The sequence below is a fragment of the Saccostrea cucullata genome, unplaced genomic scaffold, assembly GCF_032062105.1.
Source record: "Saccostrea cucullata isolate Sc308-1 unplaced genomic scaffold, CSIRO_AGI_Scuc_v1 ctg3358, whole genome shotgun sequence".
Lineage (NCBI taxonomy): Eukaryota > Metazoa > Mollusca > Bivalvia > Ostreida > Ostreidae > Saccostrea > Saccostrea cuccullata.
Genome location: NW_026940617.1, coordinates 69,927 through 89,220, shown reverse-complemented (window position 1 = coordinate 89,220; position 19,294 = coordinate 69,927). Strand labels below are relative to the sequence as shown.

The window sequence follows — 19,294 nt, the reverse complement described above, 5'->3', positions numbered from 1 at the left end:
AAACTTGGGTCGGCCATTTTGGCGCCACCCTTGCTCCAGGGGACATGATTTGAACAAACTTGAATCTACACTACCTGAGGATGATTCCACATGAGTTTCATCTTTCCTGGCCCAGTGGTTCTGGAGAAAAAGATTTTTCCTATATATTGCTATGTAAAACAAGGGTCAGCCATTTTGGCCCCACCCTTACCCCGGGGGTCATGATTTGAACAAACTTGAATCTACACTACCTGAGGATGATTCCACATGAGTTTCATCTTTCCTGGCCCATTGGTTCTCGAGAAGAAGATGTTTAAAGAAGTGAATTGAAACTATTGGTGGAAACCAGTCACGAATTGCGCTCCAGGAACTGTTTGATGAAGGGCTGCTAAAGGAACCGACGGTACATGTGCAGTTGAACAAAAATTTGACGGACACTGAGGCACTTAAGCTTGGCTTTGACCATAATGTGTCTCATGAACTGGCAAAACCAACATCAGCAGAAGAACTATTATTTATTTTTAGAAGAGAGCTACTTAAAAAAAATAACTGAAGAAGAAATTTCTTCACCCCAAGACTCTAAATTGAGATGTGGAAGGAGACCTGCTCTTCAATCCTTGGCATATCAAAGACAAAGCTACACAATGTATATCATTGCATGTTGTCTTTATGCTTATAATCAACCGATGGCTGGAAACACATTGAAGATTTTGTGGCGTTCTGGAATTCCGGAAAACTTAAAAAAGTACCAGATGGGGACATCAAGAAGACACATTTTACAACAAGAGGCCCATGGGCCACATCGCTCACCTGAGTAACTTGGGTGATGCAGATCTTTTTATATATTTCTATGTAAAACTTGGATTCCCCACTGTGACCTCGCCCTATGCCTGAGGGTCATGATTTTAACAATTTAATATCTACACTACTCATGGATGCTTCCACATAAGTTTCAGCTTTGCTGGCCTAGTGGTTCTTGAAAAGAAGATTTTTAAAGATTTGTTCAATAAATTTCTATGTTAAACTTGGATCCCCTATTGTGGCCCCGCCCTACCCCCTGGGTAATGATTTTAACAATTTAATATCTACACTACCCAAGGATGCTACCACATAAGTTTCAGCTTTCCTGGCCTAGTGGTTCTTGAAAAGAAGATTTTCAAAGATTTGTTCTATATATTTCTATGTAAAACTTGGATTCCCTGTTGTGGCCCCGCCCTACCCCCGGGGGTCATGATTTTTACAATTTAATATCTACACTACCCTAGGATGCTTCCACATAAATTTCAGCTTTCCTGGGCAAGTGGTTCTTGAGAAGAAGATTTTCAAAGATTTGTTCTAAATATTTCTATGTAAAACTTGGATTCCCTATTTCGGCCCCACCCTAACCTCGGGGGTCATGATTTTAACAATTTAATATCTACACTACCCAAGGATGCTTCCACATAAATTTCAGCTTTCCTGGCCAAGTGGTTCTTGAGAAGAAGATTTTAAAAAGATTTGTTCTATATATTTCTATGTAAAACTTGGATTCCCTATTGTGGCCCCGCCCTAACCTTGGGGGTCATGATTTTTACAATTTATTATCTACACTACCCAAGGATGCTTCCACATAAGTTTCAGCTTTCCAGGCACAGTGGTTCTTGAGAAGAAGATTTTTAAAGATTTGTTCTATATATTTCAATGTAAAACTTAGATTCCCTATTGTGGCCCCGCCCTACCCCCAGGGGTCATGATTTTTACAATTTAATATCTACACTACCCAAGGATGCTTCCACATAAGTTTCAGCTTTCCAGACACAGTGGTTCTTGAGTAGAAGATTTAAAGATTTGTTCTATATATTTCAATGTAAAACTTAGATTCCCTATTGTGGCCCCGCCCTACCCCCGGGGGTCATGATTTTTACAATTTAATATCTACACTACCCAAGGATGCTTCCACATAAGTTTCAGTTTTTCTGGTCGAGTGGTTCTTGAAAAGAAGACTTTTAAAGATTTGTTCTATATATTTCTATGTAAAAATTGGATTCCCTGTTGTGGCCCCGCCCTACCCCTGGGGGTCATGATCTTTACAATTTAATATCTACACTACCCTAGGATGCTTCCACATAAGTTTCAGCTTTTCTGGCCCAGTGGTTCTTGAGAAGAAGATTTTTTAATGACCCCACCCTATTTTCGTATTTTCTTGATTATCTCCCCTTGGAAGGGATCTTGGCCCTTGATTTTAACAATTTAAATTCCCCTTTACCCAAGGATGCTTTGTACCAAGTTTGGTTAAAATTGGCCCAGTGGTTCTTGAGAAGAAGTTGAAAATGTGAAAAGTTTACAGACGGACGGACGGACGGACGGACGGACGGACGGACGGACAGACAGACGGACGGACGGACGACGGACACCAGGTGATCAGAAAAGCTCACTTGAGCTTTCAGCTCAGGTGAGCTAAAAATGAGTGGAACTGCAGAGAAAGTAAGAAATTCCTTGTTTGTCAAGTTGATGGAGGGCGAAATTGACTGGGTCGAGTTTAACCAGAGCTGTGCATCCAAAAAGTAAGCATGACCGTATGTATGAAGATGAATGAAGGATATGGAAATAACGAACAGTATTCAATCTCAACGTCCATTAAACAAATATACAAAATAAGAGCAGAGCAAACACGGACCCCCGAAACATCAGAGGTGGGATCAGGTGCCATGGAGGAGTGAGCATCCCCTGCTGACCGGTCACACCCGCCTTGTGCTCGTTGTCATAATCAGGATATAACGGAAAAATCCGTGGTCAATTCAGTGTATAAATAATGGACTAACAATTGGTACGAAAAACGTCAGTCAGCATTTCATTCAATGATAAATTGTATTTGCTGACAAGGTCATTGTATCGACCATAGAATTTACGAAATGATGACTTCAAACGAGACCGCTGATATTCTTGTTTCATCAACTTGCTTGTCAATAATTTACCTCGTTATGGCGTATGTTAAAACTGAATGTACATTAATAAGTCCAAATACGAAGTTAATGCTTAATACATTGAAGGAAAACATCTGATTAGATATACTTGCATACAATAAATAACAGTATATTACAATACTTCGTTTTGCATAAAATAGGTTATTTAAAATTATTATACCTCTACTGATTTTTCCCTATATAAAATTAAGTGATTAGATCTGAACAATTCCTTAAAAATCGCTGTGAATCGACTAATCGCCGTGCGTTAGTTTTTTTTAGCTAATCCCTCGGTCGAAAGCTAGTCATGCTAATTCGCGGTTATAGCTTATCATTGTGACGTCATAATAGAGAGACGCAAAAACGCAATGCTTGGTGACGTATTTCATATAACAAAACGCAATAAAATAAGACGTAAACAACAAACAAAATGCACTGATTGCATTAGAATTAGAGAATAACTGGTACATGTATTGCGACGAATAATGATTAGTTAATCTGTTAATGAATATTTGTTTTTAAAAGTTGATCTTTACAATTTAAATTTGTATCGGTATAATAAAACAGTTATAGTATATCATTGACGGAGTTAGCAAGATTCCAGTTTCCCAAGACCAGGACTATTTCCCGAGGCGCAGCGCACTTTAACTGTATAATACCTTTAAAGAAGTTGTTTATTAATGTAGTGTCAATTTCAATTTCTTTTTTACTTAACAGTTAACTGCACTATACTTAACTGCAACCGAATTGAACAAGATAAACTTTATTCACTAAAAAGATCATTCTTGCTAATGTTGCGTTGCATTAAACAGATTGGTATGAACTCTGTAATTGTTATATGTATAATGATTTCTTTTTAACATGTATTCAATTTTTGTTTATTTTATTAATAGAGAGTTCTTAAAAATCATAACAACTAAATGCACAAGCAATCCATATATTACTTTAAAAAATGAAATAATTCAATCACATTCAAATTTCCACAGAAAACCATCTTAAGTGAACACAAAGACGGTGGAAGATGAAAAAGCTCGAACGCCATCTCCGAATGAAGGAACCCCATTATCAGGTCAGAGTGATGCAGAGGATGTTCATTCTAACCAAGGAGAGGTTTTAGAAAACAAAATCAAGTTCCAACAACAGACAGAGGAAAATTTGAGAAAAGAAGTTTTGGATCTTAAAAATATCATTCAACCCCAAGCTGCTGATCTAAAGAAACTTAAAGTAAGATATTTTCTTCTTTTTGAAGGGAAAATCAATAAATCACAATTCACTTAAAATTAATCTGAAATAGAAAGTACATTTTCAAATCTACCAAAATCTTTCCAATAAATTTTTATGGCATCGATCTCTAGATAGTGGCCATAAGAGGGTATTGTCATAGTTGTAGTTAAGATTCACTAAAGCAATACTTAGACATTGACAATATACGAGTAATATTGTAAATAAATTCTTCATAGTTCTTCAAAGGACTAAAAAAGTTATGGTTTGACAGTGTATAATAATTTTCATTTTGATACTAGTATTTATATGGATGAATTTTCAGGTATCGTCAGAGGAGTTCTTAGACTCGTTTGTAAACTATTCTATTGCTTTTAAAAATGTTTAAAAATTCATTACAAATAAAAACTTCTTTTTGATGTTTTTCTTTTTCATTTATTTATTGCAAATTTGCCTACAGCCCCATTTCTCCCAAGTTTTTTTTTTGTTAAACGTGCTGATTTTTTGGTAGCCCACATGTACCGATTTTGCAATCCTCGCTATAGCCAAGGGGTTCCGATACGCTTTACATCTCCACCATGCACTATCTAGAGTAGAGTACATTTTGGATCGGAAACCCTTGGCTAGCAAGGTTAAGATATATTCTGCTAATTTGAGACTGATTATTTTAATGCAGAGTCCAATAGCAGTATTTCATCAGTATATCAGCCAAAATATTAATAATTAAAAGTGATCAGTTAAATTTTATAACAGGCATTTTAAAAATTAAATTGTTTTCTATCGACAATGCGCTTTTGTATTGTTCAATAGAAAATAAGCGATATTCTAATATTCCAAGAATATTTATTAATTTTGTAAAAACCCTCTCGAACAAATAAATCAAGTTTAATGTTCTGAAAGCTACAAATCCTTTTTGTCCTAAAAAACATATTAAAAATGTGTTATCAAATTTTTCTCAATAAAGAAATGGGGAGGGAGGTGTCGCTGTCTGTCATTTTAACAGGAGCATAAAAATGACACCCTGAATGGAACTCAAACAATTATTTTGAACGAAGTTTAGATTAAAAATTCATAATAAATTACTTGTAAACTATGATAATATATCAAGTCTGTAAAAGTCCACATAAAGGAATTATTTAAACAAAAAAAAAACCGTATTAAATAACCATCCAAATACTTGAATTCATTTTAATGTTGATTGTATAAATATTAGGGCGATTTATACGGCAACAGTTGCTAATTATACACCGTGTAAATACATCCTCTAAACCACGTCTTTTCAGCACGTTATCGCAAGTGCGCTGCTGGGAAAAGGATAACGTCATCAACAGTTAACAAATGTAATGCTACTATTACGTCACAGAGAGCGCAAGGGGCAAAGAGTTAAGAGAAAAAGGTGAAAATGTTCAATCGTTCACACACGACGCCGGACGAAAACCGATAGCAATCCCTTTACACTTTCTTTTCTTTCTCTGGTTAAACTTTTTTTTGCGTATTTTTGGTAAGCCATTAGCTAACCAATATCTAGCACGAATCCCAGGAGGACATCAACAGCAGATTCGAAGGAACCCAGCGATATACTGAGTAGTGAGGTCACTGGTGCTTAGGCAGATTCGAAGGACCCCAGCGATATACTGAGTAGTGAGGTCACTGGTGCTTAGGCAGATTCGAAGGACCCCAGCAATCTACTGAGTAGTGAGGTCACTGGTGTTGAGGCAGATTCGAAGGACCCCAGCGATATACTGAGTAGTGAGGTCACTGGTGCTACATCTTTGATAACATATAATTGCTTGATTAAAAACAAACCCCTTTCAAACTTGCTTTCACCGGGCAACATAAGTATCATATTCAACCATCTGCCTTCCGTCACTTAACGATCTATCCAATCATTAATTGAATTAATAGGAAGCAATTTGTCTTAATAAACTATGAACTAATTCTTATACGTTACATCAGGCATTTTCAAGATATACCATAACTAGTCGTTTGTTGAATGAGTTCCACTGAGACAACCATTTTACGTCACAAGTACCTGCATAATGACTTCATTTTCACAAATGAAACACAAAGAAATTAACTATCTCTATATCTACAAAACCACAATTTAGATAAGGAAAAAAATTGGTGCACACTCAAGTTCTATAAAAAGCATATGCTGAATATAGGCTCCATCTCCAAGAAAATGTCCATTGCCACAAACTGCCAAACCATTTTCCCATATATCTGTATTCTTTAAAACCCTGGCATCATGGCAGCTTCCAGGCCAACCTGCTATGCAGTGAATGAATCTAAGGTCCTCTCTGCAAATTCCTTGCAAGATAATTGAGTAGAACCCCTTTCTGTTGACATAAGTTACAGGATGGTTTTTAGGTGCTTTTATTGCAATATGAGTTCCATCTAAAGCACCCAATACACCAGGAAAATTTTGTTTTTGTTCAAATTTGTCCATTATTTCCTGGCGTTCATTAGCAGAAGGTAGTGTAATAAAAACTTGTTTCGACATCTAATAACAGATGACTCAGTAACATTAAATCTGTCTGATATGCTGTGAATGCTATCTTGGGTTGCCAAATACCAAAGGCTAATTAACAAGTGTTTATCTGTTGAAATAAATTCTCTTTTACCCGTCCACCCAGGTTGTAACTGTTGAAAGTGGGCAATATTTCTACATAAACATTCAAATGTTGCTCTGGAAACCCAAAAGAAACGTCGGAAGTCATCTAGGTTGTAGAAGGGTACCGTTTCCTCCACATACAATTCTATTCTTGTCTTATTATTCCTTGCCCTGTAATACATTTAACAATTATATTAGCTCATAATTAATTAAAGAGTTTACACATGTACACAATATTAAGCAAAAAAAGACCATTATAAACCTCTATTTTCAAAATATATCATCTGTCTGGTTTTAATCATTCTTGTCCTATCACAATACAAAATGTACAAGCAAAAACATAAGATAATTCTCGAGTTTGAAATTGTTTTCCTCTACTGAGACCCCCCCCCCCCCCCACTTTGCGCGCCCATAAGCAATACTGCTTATTATATTCTAGATTTAGATATTATTTAAAATCACGTTTGATAAATAAAAAAAGTTGTACTGGTAAAAACTGAGACAAAATTTGAGAAAATGTCTTTTAATAAATAAAGGACCTGTGAACACTGGTTTACTCACGTTGACAACAAAGTAGCGGCAAATATTTGCATAAATCTTTGAAAATGTTGACGTAATTCCCCCTCGTTTTCAAGCAATTCATCCAAAGAAATGGCATTAACGCCTGAAATATTAAGTTTTCCGCCATAGTCTGTGTTCTTTCTGCACCATTCGCTTTGCGCGAGAATTTGTCTGGGACTTGTCTAGAACAGGTCAATGGAGCACGACCGAAGTAATGCCTCAAGAAATAGACGGCCAAACACTTCTATGCCATTCAAGAAATGTCTAAACAGCCAAAACTTCTGTGCCACAACAAGTAATGCCTCAATAGCCAAACACGTCTATGCCGCAACAAGAAATGTCTCGACAGCCAAATACTTCTATCGTCAAAACCGTCCACACCTAGTATATACCAACCATATCTGTCGGCTATGCGCAGTCCTCTTTGTCAATTTTTCTCTGGACGACTTCATAATTTCTTTTGCGTCTTCGATTCTCCAAAACTTCAGGTATTCGTCTACCAAATCAAATTCTGCAATTCTGTTTTAATTAAAATTAAATTAAGTCTTTTAGCCAGTATATTTGAAACAATTTTTTGTCCTAACTTTTGTTCAGAATAAAATTTCTGATACTCAGTCCTCTAATTCTCGTATCATGTGAGCTTGTTCGTCGTTCGTTGCTTTCTTAGGCCTGCCTGTAAGCAAGGATAAGGCCACAGGCGCTTGACGTTTTTAACCTTTCTATTTATAATAAAAATTTCCCTACTATACTAATAACCAAGGTCGGACACGGTAGCCATCTTGGATTTTTTTCAGGTCAGCTTCCTCACTTCGATTTTTAGTCTACAATATGTTTAAAATAAACAGATACAACCTTTTCCTTAGAGTACTTACCATAACTATGCCTCCACTTTCGGGCAATCCAACTCAAACCACATTAAACCCTCTCTTATCTTTAAAATATCGCTTCATACTCAGTCTACTGTGAGGAAGCTGACCTGAAAAAAATCCAAGATGGCTACCGTGTCCGACCTTGGTTATTATTATAGTAGGGAAAATTTTCATTTATAAATAGAAAGGTTAAAAACGTCAAGCGCCTGTGGATAAGGCATCTTCTATATAAATAGCACTGTCATTCTTTCTCGGTTGGTTTTACCGTCGTTATTCATCTCTATTGTAATTTTTTGTTCGTATTGATTCTCTTCAAACATTGTACTTCTGAGCTGACCTCGAATGAACAGAATACGCAAACAGCTATTTAAAAGCCAAACACATTTTACTCCCATGATTATTTATTATTCCATTGTTTGAAATGAACGATTCAAGTGTTCCTTCAAAGGATACGAGAGAAACAACAGATTTGCAGAAACTAAGTGGAAACTCTATAGTGATAAGTGATCACCTGTCAGTTTTGAATACTTTTAATATTCCACAGAGCCAAAATGAATTTAAACTACCTTATATATATTGGATTCCGAAACTTCATAAGAATCCTTACAAACAAAGATACATTGCAGGTTCCAGTAAATGTTCAACCAAGCCTCTTTCGTTACTTCTCACTAAAATATTGACAGTAGTGAAGGATAAACTTCAAGAGTACTGTACAACTATATATTCAAGAAGTGGTGTAAATCAGATGTGGATACTTAAAAATTCTAAAGAACTTTTGGACAATTTGAAATCACAAGACTTTACAAAAATCAACAGCATAAAAACTTACGACTTTTCAACTTTATACACAACAATTCCGCACGACAAATTAAAATCCAGGCTTTTTGATATCATTGACAGCTGCTTCTTCAACAAAAATGGAATTCGTAAGTTTACTTACCTCGTCATTGGTCATTTGAAAAATTATTTTGTTAAAACAGATTCTGATTGTACACATAAGTACTCTGAAGTTGACATCAAGAAGATGCTTGAGTTTCTGATTGACAATATCTAATGTGGTTTTTGGAGACCAGGTATTCCAACAATCTATTGGAATTCCCATGGGTACAAATTGCGCTCAGTTTTTAGCAGACTTATTTTTATATTCATATGAAGCAGAATTTATGCAAAATCTTTTGCGTGAAAAGAAAAAAACACTTGCTGTGGCCTTCAACTCGACATTTAGATATATCGACGACGTATTGTCAATTAATAATGATAATTTCCATTCCTACGTCGACACCATATATCCCGGTGAGCTTGAGATAAAAGATACCACAGAGTCCAACACATCTGCTTCATACTTGGATATTTTACTTGAAAAAGACACAAATGGTAATCTAACAACCAAGCTATATGATAAACGTGATGACTTTAACTTTTCTATCGTGAACTTCCCTTACTTATGCAGCAATATACCTTCATCACCTGCATACGGAGTATTTATATCTCAGTTGATTCGATACGCAAGAGCATGCTCTACGTATGAACAATTTCTTAAACGAGGTAAATTATTGACAAGCAAGTTGATGAAACAAGAATATCAACAGTCTCGTTTAAAGTCATCATTTCGTAAATTCTATGGTCGATACAATGACCTTGTCAGCAAATACAATTTATCATTGAATGAAATGCTGACTGACGTTTTTCATACCAATTGTTAGTCCATTATTTATACACTGAATTGACTACGGATTTTTTCCGTTATTTCCTGATTATGACAATGAGCACACGGCGGGTGTGACCGGTCAGCAGGGGATGCTCACTCCTCAATGGCACCTGATCCCACCTCTGATGTTTCGGAGGTCCGTGTTTGCTCTGCTCTTGTTTTGTATATTTGTTTAATGGACGTTGAGATTGAATACTGTTCGTTATTTCCATATCCTTATACAAACAATTTCAAATCTTTCAGATCTTAAGTCAATATATAATTCACACTAATAACTAACTCAATTTTTAAAATGAATATATTTATACCATTTCATTTCATAGTATGTTTAGATTGCTATTATGTTTTTGCATTAAAACCACAGGCACATGTCACGTACCTTTTCAATAGGGGTAAATGTGTATAGTTTCTGTTAACCCCCATCAAACATCAAAATCTGATTTTCGTTCTGAAGAAGCCTCCTGGTCTTGCACTCTATCTCTTACATGAACATGCACATACCGAAAGTTCATTTCATAAATAACTTCAGCTGGCATAGCACAATCAAGCACCATCAACTTGAATATAGATGTCAAGTGCTGGGGTACGCTACCACCTTGACCTCCGATTCTGAGGACCCAACGCATTGTGCCACAATATCCCCTACAGTATCTGTTGGTTTACATTGAATGAATCTGTTGGTGATTGTCCCCTGGTTTTTAAAAACAATAAAACCAATCCATTGAGGATGATTACGATGTTCTGACATTTTCTGCACGTGTTTACCGAGATTCAAACGTCTGAGTGATTTTCTTTAAAAAAAAAAAAAACGGGTTTCGGACGAGCGGCATGAAAATTTCCGGATTTTTTTTCTTTTTATTTGAAATGCCAATTTTTAGAGTAGGCGGATCCGTAAAACTAAAATTCAAATTATGGTCGCCTAACTAAAGACATGTATACCCATGCTAACAAAAAAAATGAAATGCACTCTCAAAAGATTTATGTTATGCTATAAAAAAAACGTCATAAGGACAGCATAAAACCCCTGGTGATTAATCGTCATGAATACACCTAAATTTGCGGAGCAAATCGTCAATGTACAACCGACTTAAGTACTTCTATTTATACGGATAATTAGTAACCAAAAATATAGGGAATTTACAATTCTCTAATTATCAACATATTATTTCAATCCACTATATTTTGAAAAAAAAAATAATCCAAACATCCAGTTTCCAGACATAGGCAGCGCTCTAACAGATCACATATTTATTTAATTTAAATGATCCTCAATTGTATAGACACATGTGTAGACAATTTTCATTAAATAAAATCCGTACTCACAAATTGTAAAGTCATAAGTACCTAGTTGTTATCAAATTTGTACCATCAACATGAAAGCATTAATATTATGCTAATATACAATGTTCTAAAATCCACCCCCATCCCAAACTAACACTAAAACCCTCAAGCATATAAAAACCTATTTCTTATCGCACCTAACTATTGTTGACTTGACCTTCTTCTTTACTGGAGAGTTGGACCTTGATCTTGACCTTCTGAATAATGTCTCGGCACGGGTTGTCCTTTCCTGGCGTCTTTCTTCATTCAGGTTCCTTCGGTACGGTGGAGCACTGCCGCTGGTAATGAGGCGAGGCCGATACCATCCTCGGCCCCGGAACGCAGGCCTCTTGGGTAACCTTGCTCGGATGGGTGTCGCAGGTCTATCCTCTGGCTGAGGTGTAAGCCCCCTCTTTGGGCCGCTACTATAAAAATAGTCCGTCAAGGTCTTTGTTAATTTCCTGGCCGCTACGGTCTGCTCCTCTATGGCCTCTATCTGCCGGCCACCTTGCTTCTTCACCTCAGCTTGTAGGTCCTTAAGTGCCCCTATCAGATCCGCCTTCTCCGCCCCTAGTTCTGGCTCCTCCTCTCCCAACAGTTGGGGTAAAATGTCCACCACTTCTGGAGGGGAGCGCATCGCTGGCGTAGGGGGAACTAATTCTGCCACCTCCTCCAGAAGTGTAGACAGTGGGACCACTTTGTCCTCAGCCATCTTCTCTTTCTTGGTACCTAAATTTATCCAGTACGCCAGTGAAGCCGCCTGTTCTCATCTGACTAAGAGATCCTCCTTCCAGGCAAAAGGTACAGCCGCACGAATAACCTCCACTGGAATATCTGTTCCCTTATGCGGGTCATACCATCTACCATGTGACAAAAGTTCCTTCTCCGTCAGCGCCACAAAGTCACAGGATTTACATGTAAAATGAACTTCCTCCCTAAGCACTTGACACTTCAGAAAATGCTTAATAGCATACTTTTTAATCTGTTTAAAATCACAAAGCGTGCACTGAAACACTCTCCCCTTCTTTTCGGCCTTAGCCACATCCATGATGAAACTGCAAAATTACAGATAAATATTAGGTGAGTATGAATTTATATTCTCATTTTGTAAGATCCCTTGCCAACCGGTAGAAGTAGTCTGTTTCACGATATGATCTTGGAATAAAAATACTATGTACATAAATGTATTTAATTCTTTAGAACTTTATACTAAGAGTACATATCAAATGATATTTTTTTAAAAATCAGCCGTTCATTCACACATCCATCCTTAATTCTCAGTCGGAGTAAAAATATTGTTTCAGGTTTATTTACTAAAATAATTTAGTATAAATATGTTTTGTATCTCTTCTTTATTTGAAAGTTGATATATTTTTTTTATTCAGGTATAGATCCAATTAATAGATACACATACACATGCTGCGTTCAGCTAGGCAGTTCAATCGATCAAATCTGTGGGGAGCAAGTCTGTAGATGTGTAGAAAATGGTATGGCTTATATATAGCTCATGAAATTTGCTTGGAAAACAAAGGTTTTTGGAATTGAATAAAATCTCTTCATCTCATTAAGTTATAAGTAAATATGGTTTCAAAAGATTTGAGACGTCAATGTTCTGGATATTTGATCCACTTCAAGAGTTACAAGAGAAGATTCCACGGGTACTCTTTTATTGCACGTCTATTAATAATTCCTCTAAAATCTATACCTTTTTAGTTGCAGAAGTACCATCCAGTGTCCAGTATATTGAATTGTTCCACTCGGAGACAGAAGAGATGAAGAAGAAGTACATCGTTAAGGAACTGAAAAACTGTGACAGTCCTCTACGAGTTGTAATTTCAACTAGTGCGTTAGGAATGGGAATGGATGCCAAAGCGTTCCATAATGTCATTTTGTTTGGGGCACAGACAAACTGCTCAGACTTCATCCAGGAAATAGGAAGAGACAACATGCCCTCTGTTGCCTTGATCTTGTATAATGGATATCATGAAAGAGTAGCAGACATTGACATTAAGAAGATCATGTTGACAAAGGAATATGTAATTCCCCACTTATAAAAGTTGTGTACACTGAGTATCAGTAGCTTTCACCATCTTGGCTCCGAGATCTTTAAAATTGAACTTTTTGATGTACCATTGTTTGTTTGATACCTTTGCTGTGATTTTTTAATAAAAGTATAAACTTACAAAAGTCATCTGAATCCAAACACATTAGTTAATTGTTATATACCGGATTAATTGGTGCCCGTGACCAGGACAAGAACGGGAAGTCTCACAACGCTGAAAAGTGAGAAGAAACCCCTACAGGACGAGATGAAAGAATTAAAGAAACGAGGAATCCTCAATCCAACTTCTAAAATTTACACCTATAATAAGACCACAAAATTTCTGATCAAGCGTGGACTCCGCGAAGAAGAAGCGGACCAGCAGGCCACTGGGATCGCTTATGCGACACGCTTCTTCGCCAGTGTCACAGAAATTAGAATGGAGTTGATACGAATCATAATCAAAGAAACATCAAGATTTCTGGAGGCCAAATCATTGTCTTTGACATCTGTCAAGGACAAAAGGAGAATGAACGACACAATCGGTTGGCTGGCCAGGGGGCTGATGGACTATTCCACAAATGAGGAAGAAGCAGTCCGGATGGCTTTGGACTTGGCTGGGGTTGCCATCATAGAGAATGAAAGCGAAGAGTGGTTGATGTGCGTGGAGTAAAGAAATTGGGTCCTGTGTTATATAACGATTTCATTGGGTCATATTACATAGTGTGCATTACGGAACTGTATGAGGACAAACTAAATGAATCGTTTGTTATTAACGTGAACTTTGAAGACAGTTCTGTAAAATTATATAGAACCTAAGCAAAAGTACATTTATATATAAATGAGTGTGGTCAATTCAATATAAATGCTATGTGTTTACAGAATTTTTCAATGTAAAATAAAAGATAATAAATCAATAAATGTCCAAAGAAATCTTTTCTTATTGTTATTTGCAGGATTATGGATACAAAACCACCTATAATACCTGATAAACCCTTTAAATTAAAAAAATATACGAATTTCACCTTTATGGACGTATTCGTTGGAACGGGAAAAACAACTTCAGGCTGTATAGAAAATACTTAAGGCCTCTCAACACCCCAAAGTGCATTGATTATTTGTGTGATTTATATGAATATCATCAGTGTTATTAATTGAACATCACTAGTCCTACAGTAAGTAGCATGTCTGGATGGTGTTTCTCCCGACATCTCTATGTTGATAAAAGTGGACGTGAGGGTGTATACACGTTCCCGTTAATATATAGCACATCTCGCACTAGCTTAGTCGTGCATTCGTCTTGTCTCGGCTGTCGGAAGAGTTTTTTCTCCTCTCCACCATTTCTGCCAGACACTGTTCATTTACCCAGATGTAACATCCATGGAGTCTATGTGGCGCTTTGATTCTGATGTATTCCCGGTCCTTGAAATGCCTGAAATTTGCTACAATATTTCTGGGTTTTTCACTGAATTCTCTGAATTTTCCGACCCTGTGGACCCGTTGAAATGAAAGTTCGCAATAACGCCTAAATATCTTCCGAATGAAAACTTGCAGAACCTCCTCTGTGTCCTCTTCTTTCTGTTCTGGAAGCCTGAAAACACTAGATTGTCTCTCATGGATCTGGCTTTTAAGTCGATGATAGAGTCTCCAATTTCTGCATGTTCTTTATTTAATAATTGAGGTAATAAGCGTGCCGGCACGAGTAGATCGTTATGAGGTCAGGTGAAATGTCATAGTGGAGATATTAACATAAGCTATTTCACTACAGTATCAAACTGATTGTTAGGCCATCTTTAAACACTGAATAGTCAACGGATTTATCCTCTATTTCCCGAACATGACAGGCCAACGAGAGATGCTCACTCTTCCTTGACATTTGTTCCCACCGGTGACATTCGGTACCTTCTTGTAAATTTGCTTTGTTCCTATCTCGTCAAGTAGCTAGGCTCTTGAGCAGAAGACATATGAGGTTGCAAAACCTTTATACGAGCCAATGTAGGAAAAAATTAATATTAGTCGCTAGTAGAGCTAAATATCAAAACGTACGATTGTACATACGTGAAAAAATTATAATCTGTATCTGTATTTGTACATCGCAATAACCTGTTGGGCTTTGACGTAACGGAGAGAGAGAGAGAGAGAGTTCAGTCGCGCTGATGTTCTAACACTGACTTAAAACTTTCTAACTTAAAGGCGCGGACTACTTCCTCCAGATGGTTCCAATCGATCGCAGTGCGTACAAAGAACGAGTTCATGAGCTGGTCTGTCTTTGCGGTGTGGTCTTCTACTGCTCTGCTGTTCTTTCCTATCCTACTGTATATAATATTTGTCGCTTTGTAGTCTACGTACACTTTAGATTTCATATGCCTTTTCTGTTTTTGTAATGTGATATATTGATCGGGTAAGATGGCTGGTATCTGCCGCTCAACAAATTTGTAGAAAAAGTTCAGACGTTGATTTAGATTCTGGTTTGTACTAAGGAAGGTCAATTTCTTTGAGCATCTTTGTTATTTGGTATATCACTGTCGGAACACTATATGAGTGGCTCTATACTTCCACGTTTGTTAAATTTTATTCCGAGACTCTGCTTGATCCTATTTTCGAGTCCACTTAAATCTTGTAGTAAGGAAGACTGTTTCACACCCCTAGACGGATCAATGTGGAGAACATGTGGGAATTTGCTGTATAATATTAAGGTCACGCTCTCAGAAAGGGGTAAAGAGAATTTAGTCTTTTGTCTAAAACTCGATGTAAGGATTAAAGTTTAAAACATACAATGTATTACTGACGGTATCCTTACTTCTCTGTACCTTCGCCTGCTCTCTATTCCCCTCAACAATTATCCATACCAACAAGTGGTATCTAGGTCTTTTCACTAACATTTTGAATTTTACAATATACTTCCTAAGGAATCAGCAATCACGTTTTTAAAGTGCTTAAAAAGGTGCAATAATATACATTTTCTCAATTATTCGAGGAATCTATTTTTAGACCATGGTTGCCATAAAATGAAACAAGTGTTCATCCTCAATGTTGTAGCAATTTTTGAACAACCACATGTACATTCTGAAAGCATATTGTTTAAAGCTTTATATTTGTTAGGACTTTTTATTTGAAGCTTCCAATTAGAACAAAAATGCCATTTTTCCTAATATTCAGAGACATATCTATATTTAGCCACCTGATACTAAAAATAGAAATGGGAATTCTCCTCAACCGTTGTCCATACCAGCTAGTGGTGTCCAGCTCTTGTCATTAAAATTTCAAATTTTACAACATTCGTTCTAATTATGCAGTAATGACAATAAAAAACTTTGCAAAAACTAGATGTTTCACATTTTCTACAATATATCTATTTATAGATACATGTTACTAAACATAGGAGCAAAAGCCCACTTATGTTTTTTCATGAAATGACACTATTTATTACCAAGTATAATTACACACATAAGATTTTGGAAATTTCCGCGGACAATTTTTCTTATTTAACCTCAAAGATCTCAAAAATTTCTAATTTCCCCATTTTTCAAATTTTTAGAAACCATGTCATTTTGCACGACCTTTTTCTTACAGGAAGAATATTTCAAGAATAAACAATTATATGCTCTGTGTACCTTAAAAAGTCATGTTATCAAATGATCCAATGAATTATGTTAGAGTGTTTTAGATACCGATAAATATTCATTTACATTTCCTCAATTTTCATGTTTTCATTTAGTCAAAATGGGAAAAAATGGCCGAATTCAATGGATCCGTCTCCATGGCAACCAAGTGCACATGTGGAACTTCCGACACCATATTTACTAGTTTTGCACCAAGACACACTTATGGTAAAATTTTCATCAAAATCTGAGACATGTCGTTTCCAAGCCCTATAGTAAATTCGTTGGTGCTTACAAAAAATGTTAATATGTATTCAAAAATGTTCTTTACCTCTTTGGAACTTTGTCATGTATCTATAATTTACTAATTGACATTTTATATTCCGGAATTCTATGTTCTGATATATGATCATGTTTGGTTCTAAAAATAAAATATTCATGTAGTTGTTTCCAGTTTACAAATGGCTGCTTACATGTGAACGCCACATAGTGTCAGAAAGTGGCTGAAATCATATGTTTAGAGCGTCATCACAACTTGCAAAGTTTGCATTCCTTGACTTAATCACTCGAGAGAGAGAAATATGGAGTCTCTCATTTGCGCTACCCCGAAAATCGACCGGGAAAGTGGTGATCTTCCTGGAACATGGAAAAAATTCAAAGCTCACACAGAATTTATGTTCAACGGACCGTTGAAAAAAATCCGAGGAAGAAAAATGTAACTACCTTATGATCTTGGTAGGCGAAAAAGGTAGGGATGTCTACAGTACCTGGTACATGACAAATGATGAGAAAAGAAACTAGAGACATATAACACGAAATTTTAGGCCTACTTTCAGCCGAAAAGAAACAAAGTGTTCTCAAGATACAAAATTCAGTGTAGAACTCAGCAAGAAAATGAGACATGTGAAGAATTCGTTACAGTTATAAAAGTTTTAGTGAAAGACTGTGGCAGTTTTAAAAGTTTTAGTGAAAGACTGTGGCAGTTTTAAAAGTTTTAGTGAAAGACTGTGGTTACACGAATCCAGATGAAATGGTAAGAGACAGAGTAGTGTTTGGTGTACGTTCGGCCAAATAAGAGAAAAGTTGATCACAACAGGAAGTGAACTGACGCTAGCACAGGCTATAGACATTGCGAATTTATATGAACTTTCTCGAGCTCAACTCAAAACAATAAATGAAGAACCCAAAGGAAATACTGCAGGTAATGTGACGAGTGAAGTGAAACGTATCACAGCAAAACAGTAGTTCAAAGGCGAACAATCAGACAATCAAAATTGTAGACAGTGTGGACATAAGAAGCACAAGCATGGTGAAATGTGTCCAGCGATATGAAAAGTCTGTTCAGGATGTGGAAAAAGAAACCATTTTGAACGTGTTTGTGAATCTAGTGCAACATATAACCGCACACGAGGTGGACATTATGCTCATAGAGGAAAACCAGCGCAGCGAGGAAAATTCCATGGAAAGCGTCCAGGAAAATTTAAAAGTCGCTCAGTGAACATGCTGGATGAATCCGACGAGAATGACTCGGACTGTCAAGATTCATTTTTCCTAGGAATGATTGATACTGGACATGTTGATGTCAACACCATTGACAATTTGATTACAACTTTACAGTTGAACAACACAGATGTACAGTTTCTCATGGATACAGGTGCAAAGTGTAATGTACTCACTAGAGACACTTATCACAAACTTAAAATGTCACCCCTAGAGAAACCGAAAGCTTCGCTAACATCTTACTCTGGACATAAAATCATCACAGATGGTATGACAACAATACCATTGCAACATAATGGCCAAACTCATGCAGTAGAGTTTTACGTTGTCAACAGAAACGCACCAAACATTCTCGGAGCTGAAACTTGACTTTCTGAGATGTATGAATTCCATTTCCTGCAAGCTAGGATCTAATGAGGACAAACATCAGTCATCTGGAAAAGACATTTTGAGTGAATCTCAATACGCAGAGCTATTTGAAGGATTAGGATGCTTACCTGGACAGTACTCGATAAAGATTGATCCATCGGTAACACCTACCATACATCTACCACGCAAGATACCAATCTCATTAAAAGACAAAGTTCACCAAGAATTACAGAGAATGGAACAGTTGGGAGTCATTGAACGACAGACAGAACCAACTCCGTGGGTGAACAGCATGACTGTTGTGAATAAAGGATCCAAAATCCGAATATGTATTGATCCCAGGGATCTCAACAATGCAATTCAACGTAAACATTTTCCGTTACGAACTGTTGAGGATGTCATTGAGAATATGTCACATGCAAAATACTTAACTAAATTAGATGCCGTTAGTGGGAACTGTTGAGGATGTCATTGAGAATATGTCACATGCAAAATACTTAACTAAATTAGATGCCGTTAGTGGATTCTGGCAAATCCAACAAGACAAAGCTAGTTCAAGACTTTGTAC

General features: G+C 36.7%; 1 protein-coding gene and 1 pseudogene across 1 annotated transcript; both read left to right on the top strand.

Annotated features, from left to right (window-relative positions):
- Nucleotides 1-304: 304 nt before the first annotated feature.
- Nucleotides 305-2,526, top strand: LOC134255714 (uncharacterized; annotated as a pseudogene).
- Nucleotides 2,527-12,821: 10,295 nt separating this feature from the next.
- Nucleotides 12,822-13,268, top strand: LOC134255713 (uncharacterized). Its single transcript, XM_062738227.1, has one exon. The coding sequence runs from the start codon at nt 12,822-12,824 to the stop codon at nt 13,266-13,268; it is 447 nt and encodes a 148-aa protein (XP_062594211.1).
- Nucleotides 13,269-19,294: the final 6,026 nt, after the last annotated feature.

Coding starts and splice junctions, on each gene's coding strand:
- LOC134255713 (XM_062738227.1), top strand. CDS start 12,822: ATGTTCTGGATATTTGATCCACTTCAAGAGTTACAAGAGAAGATTCCA.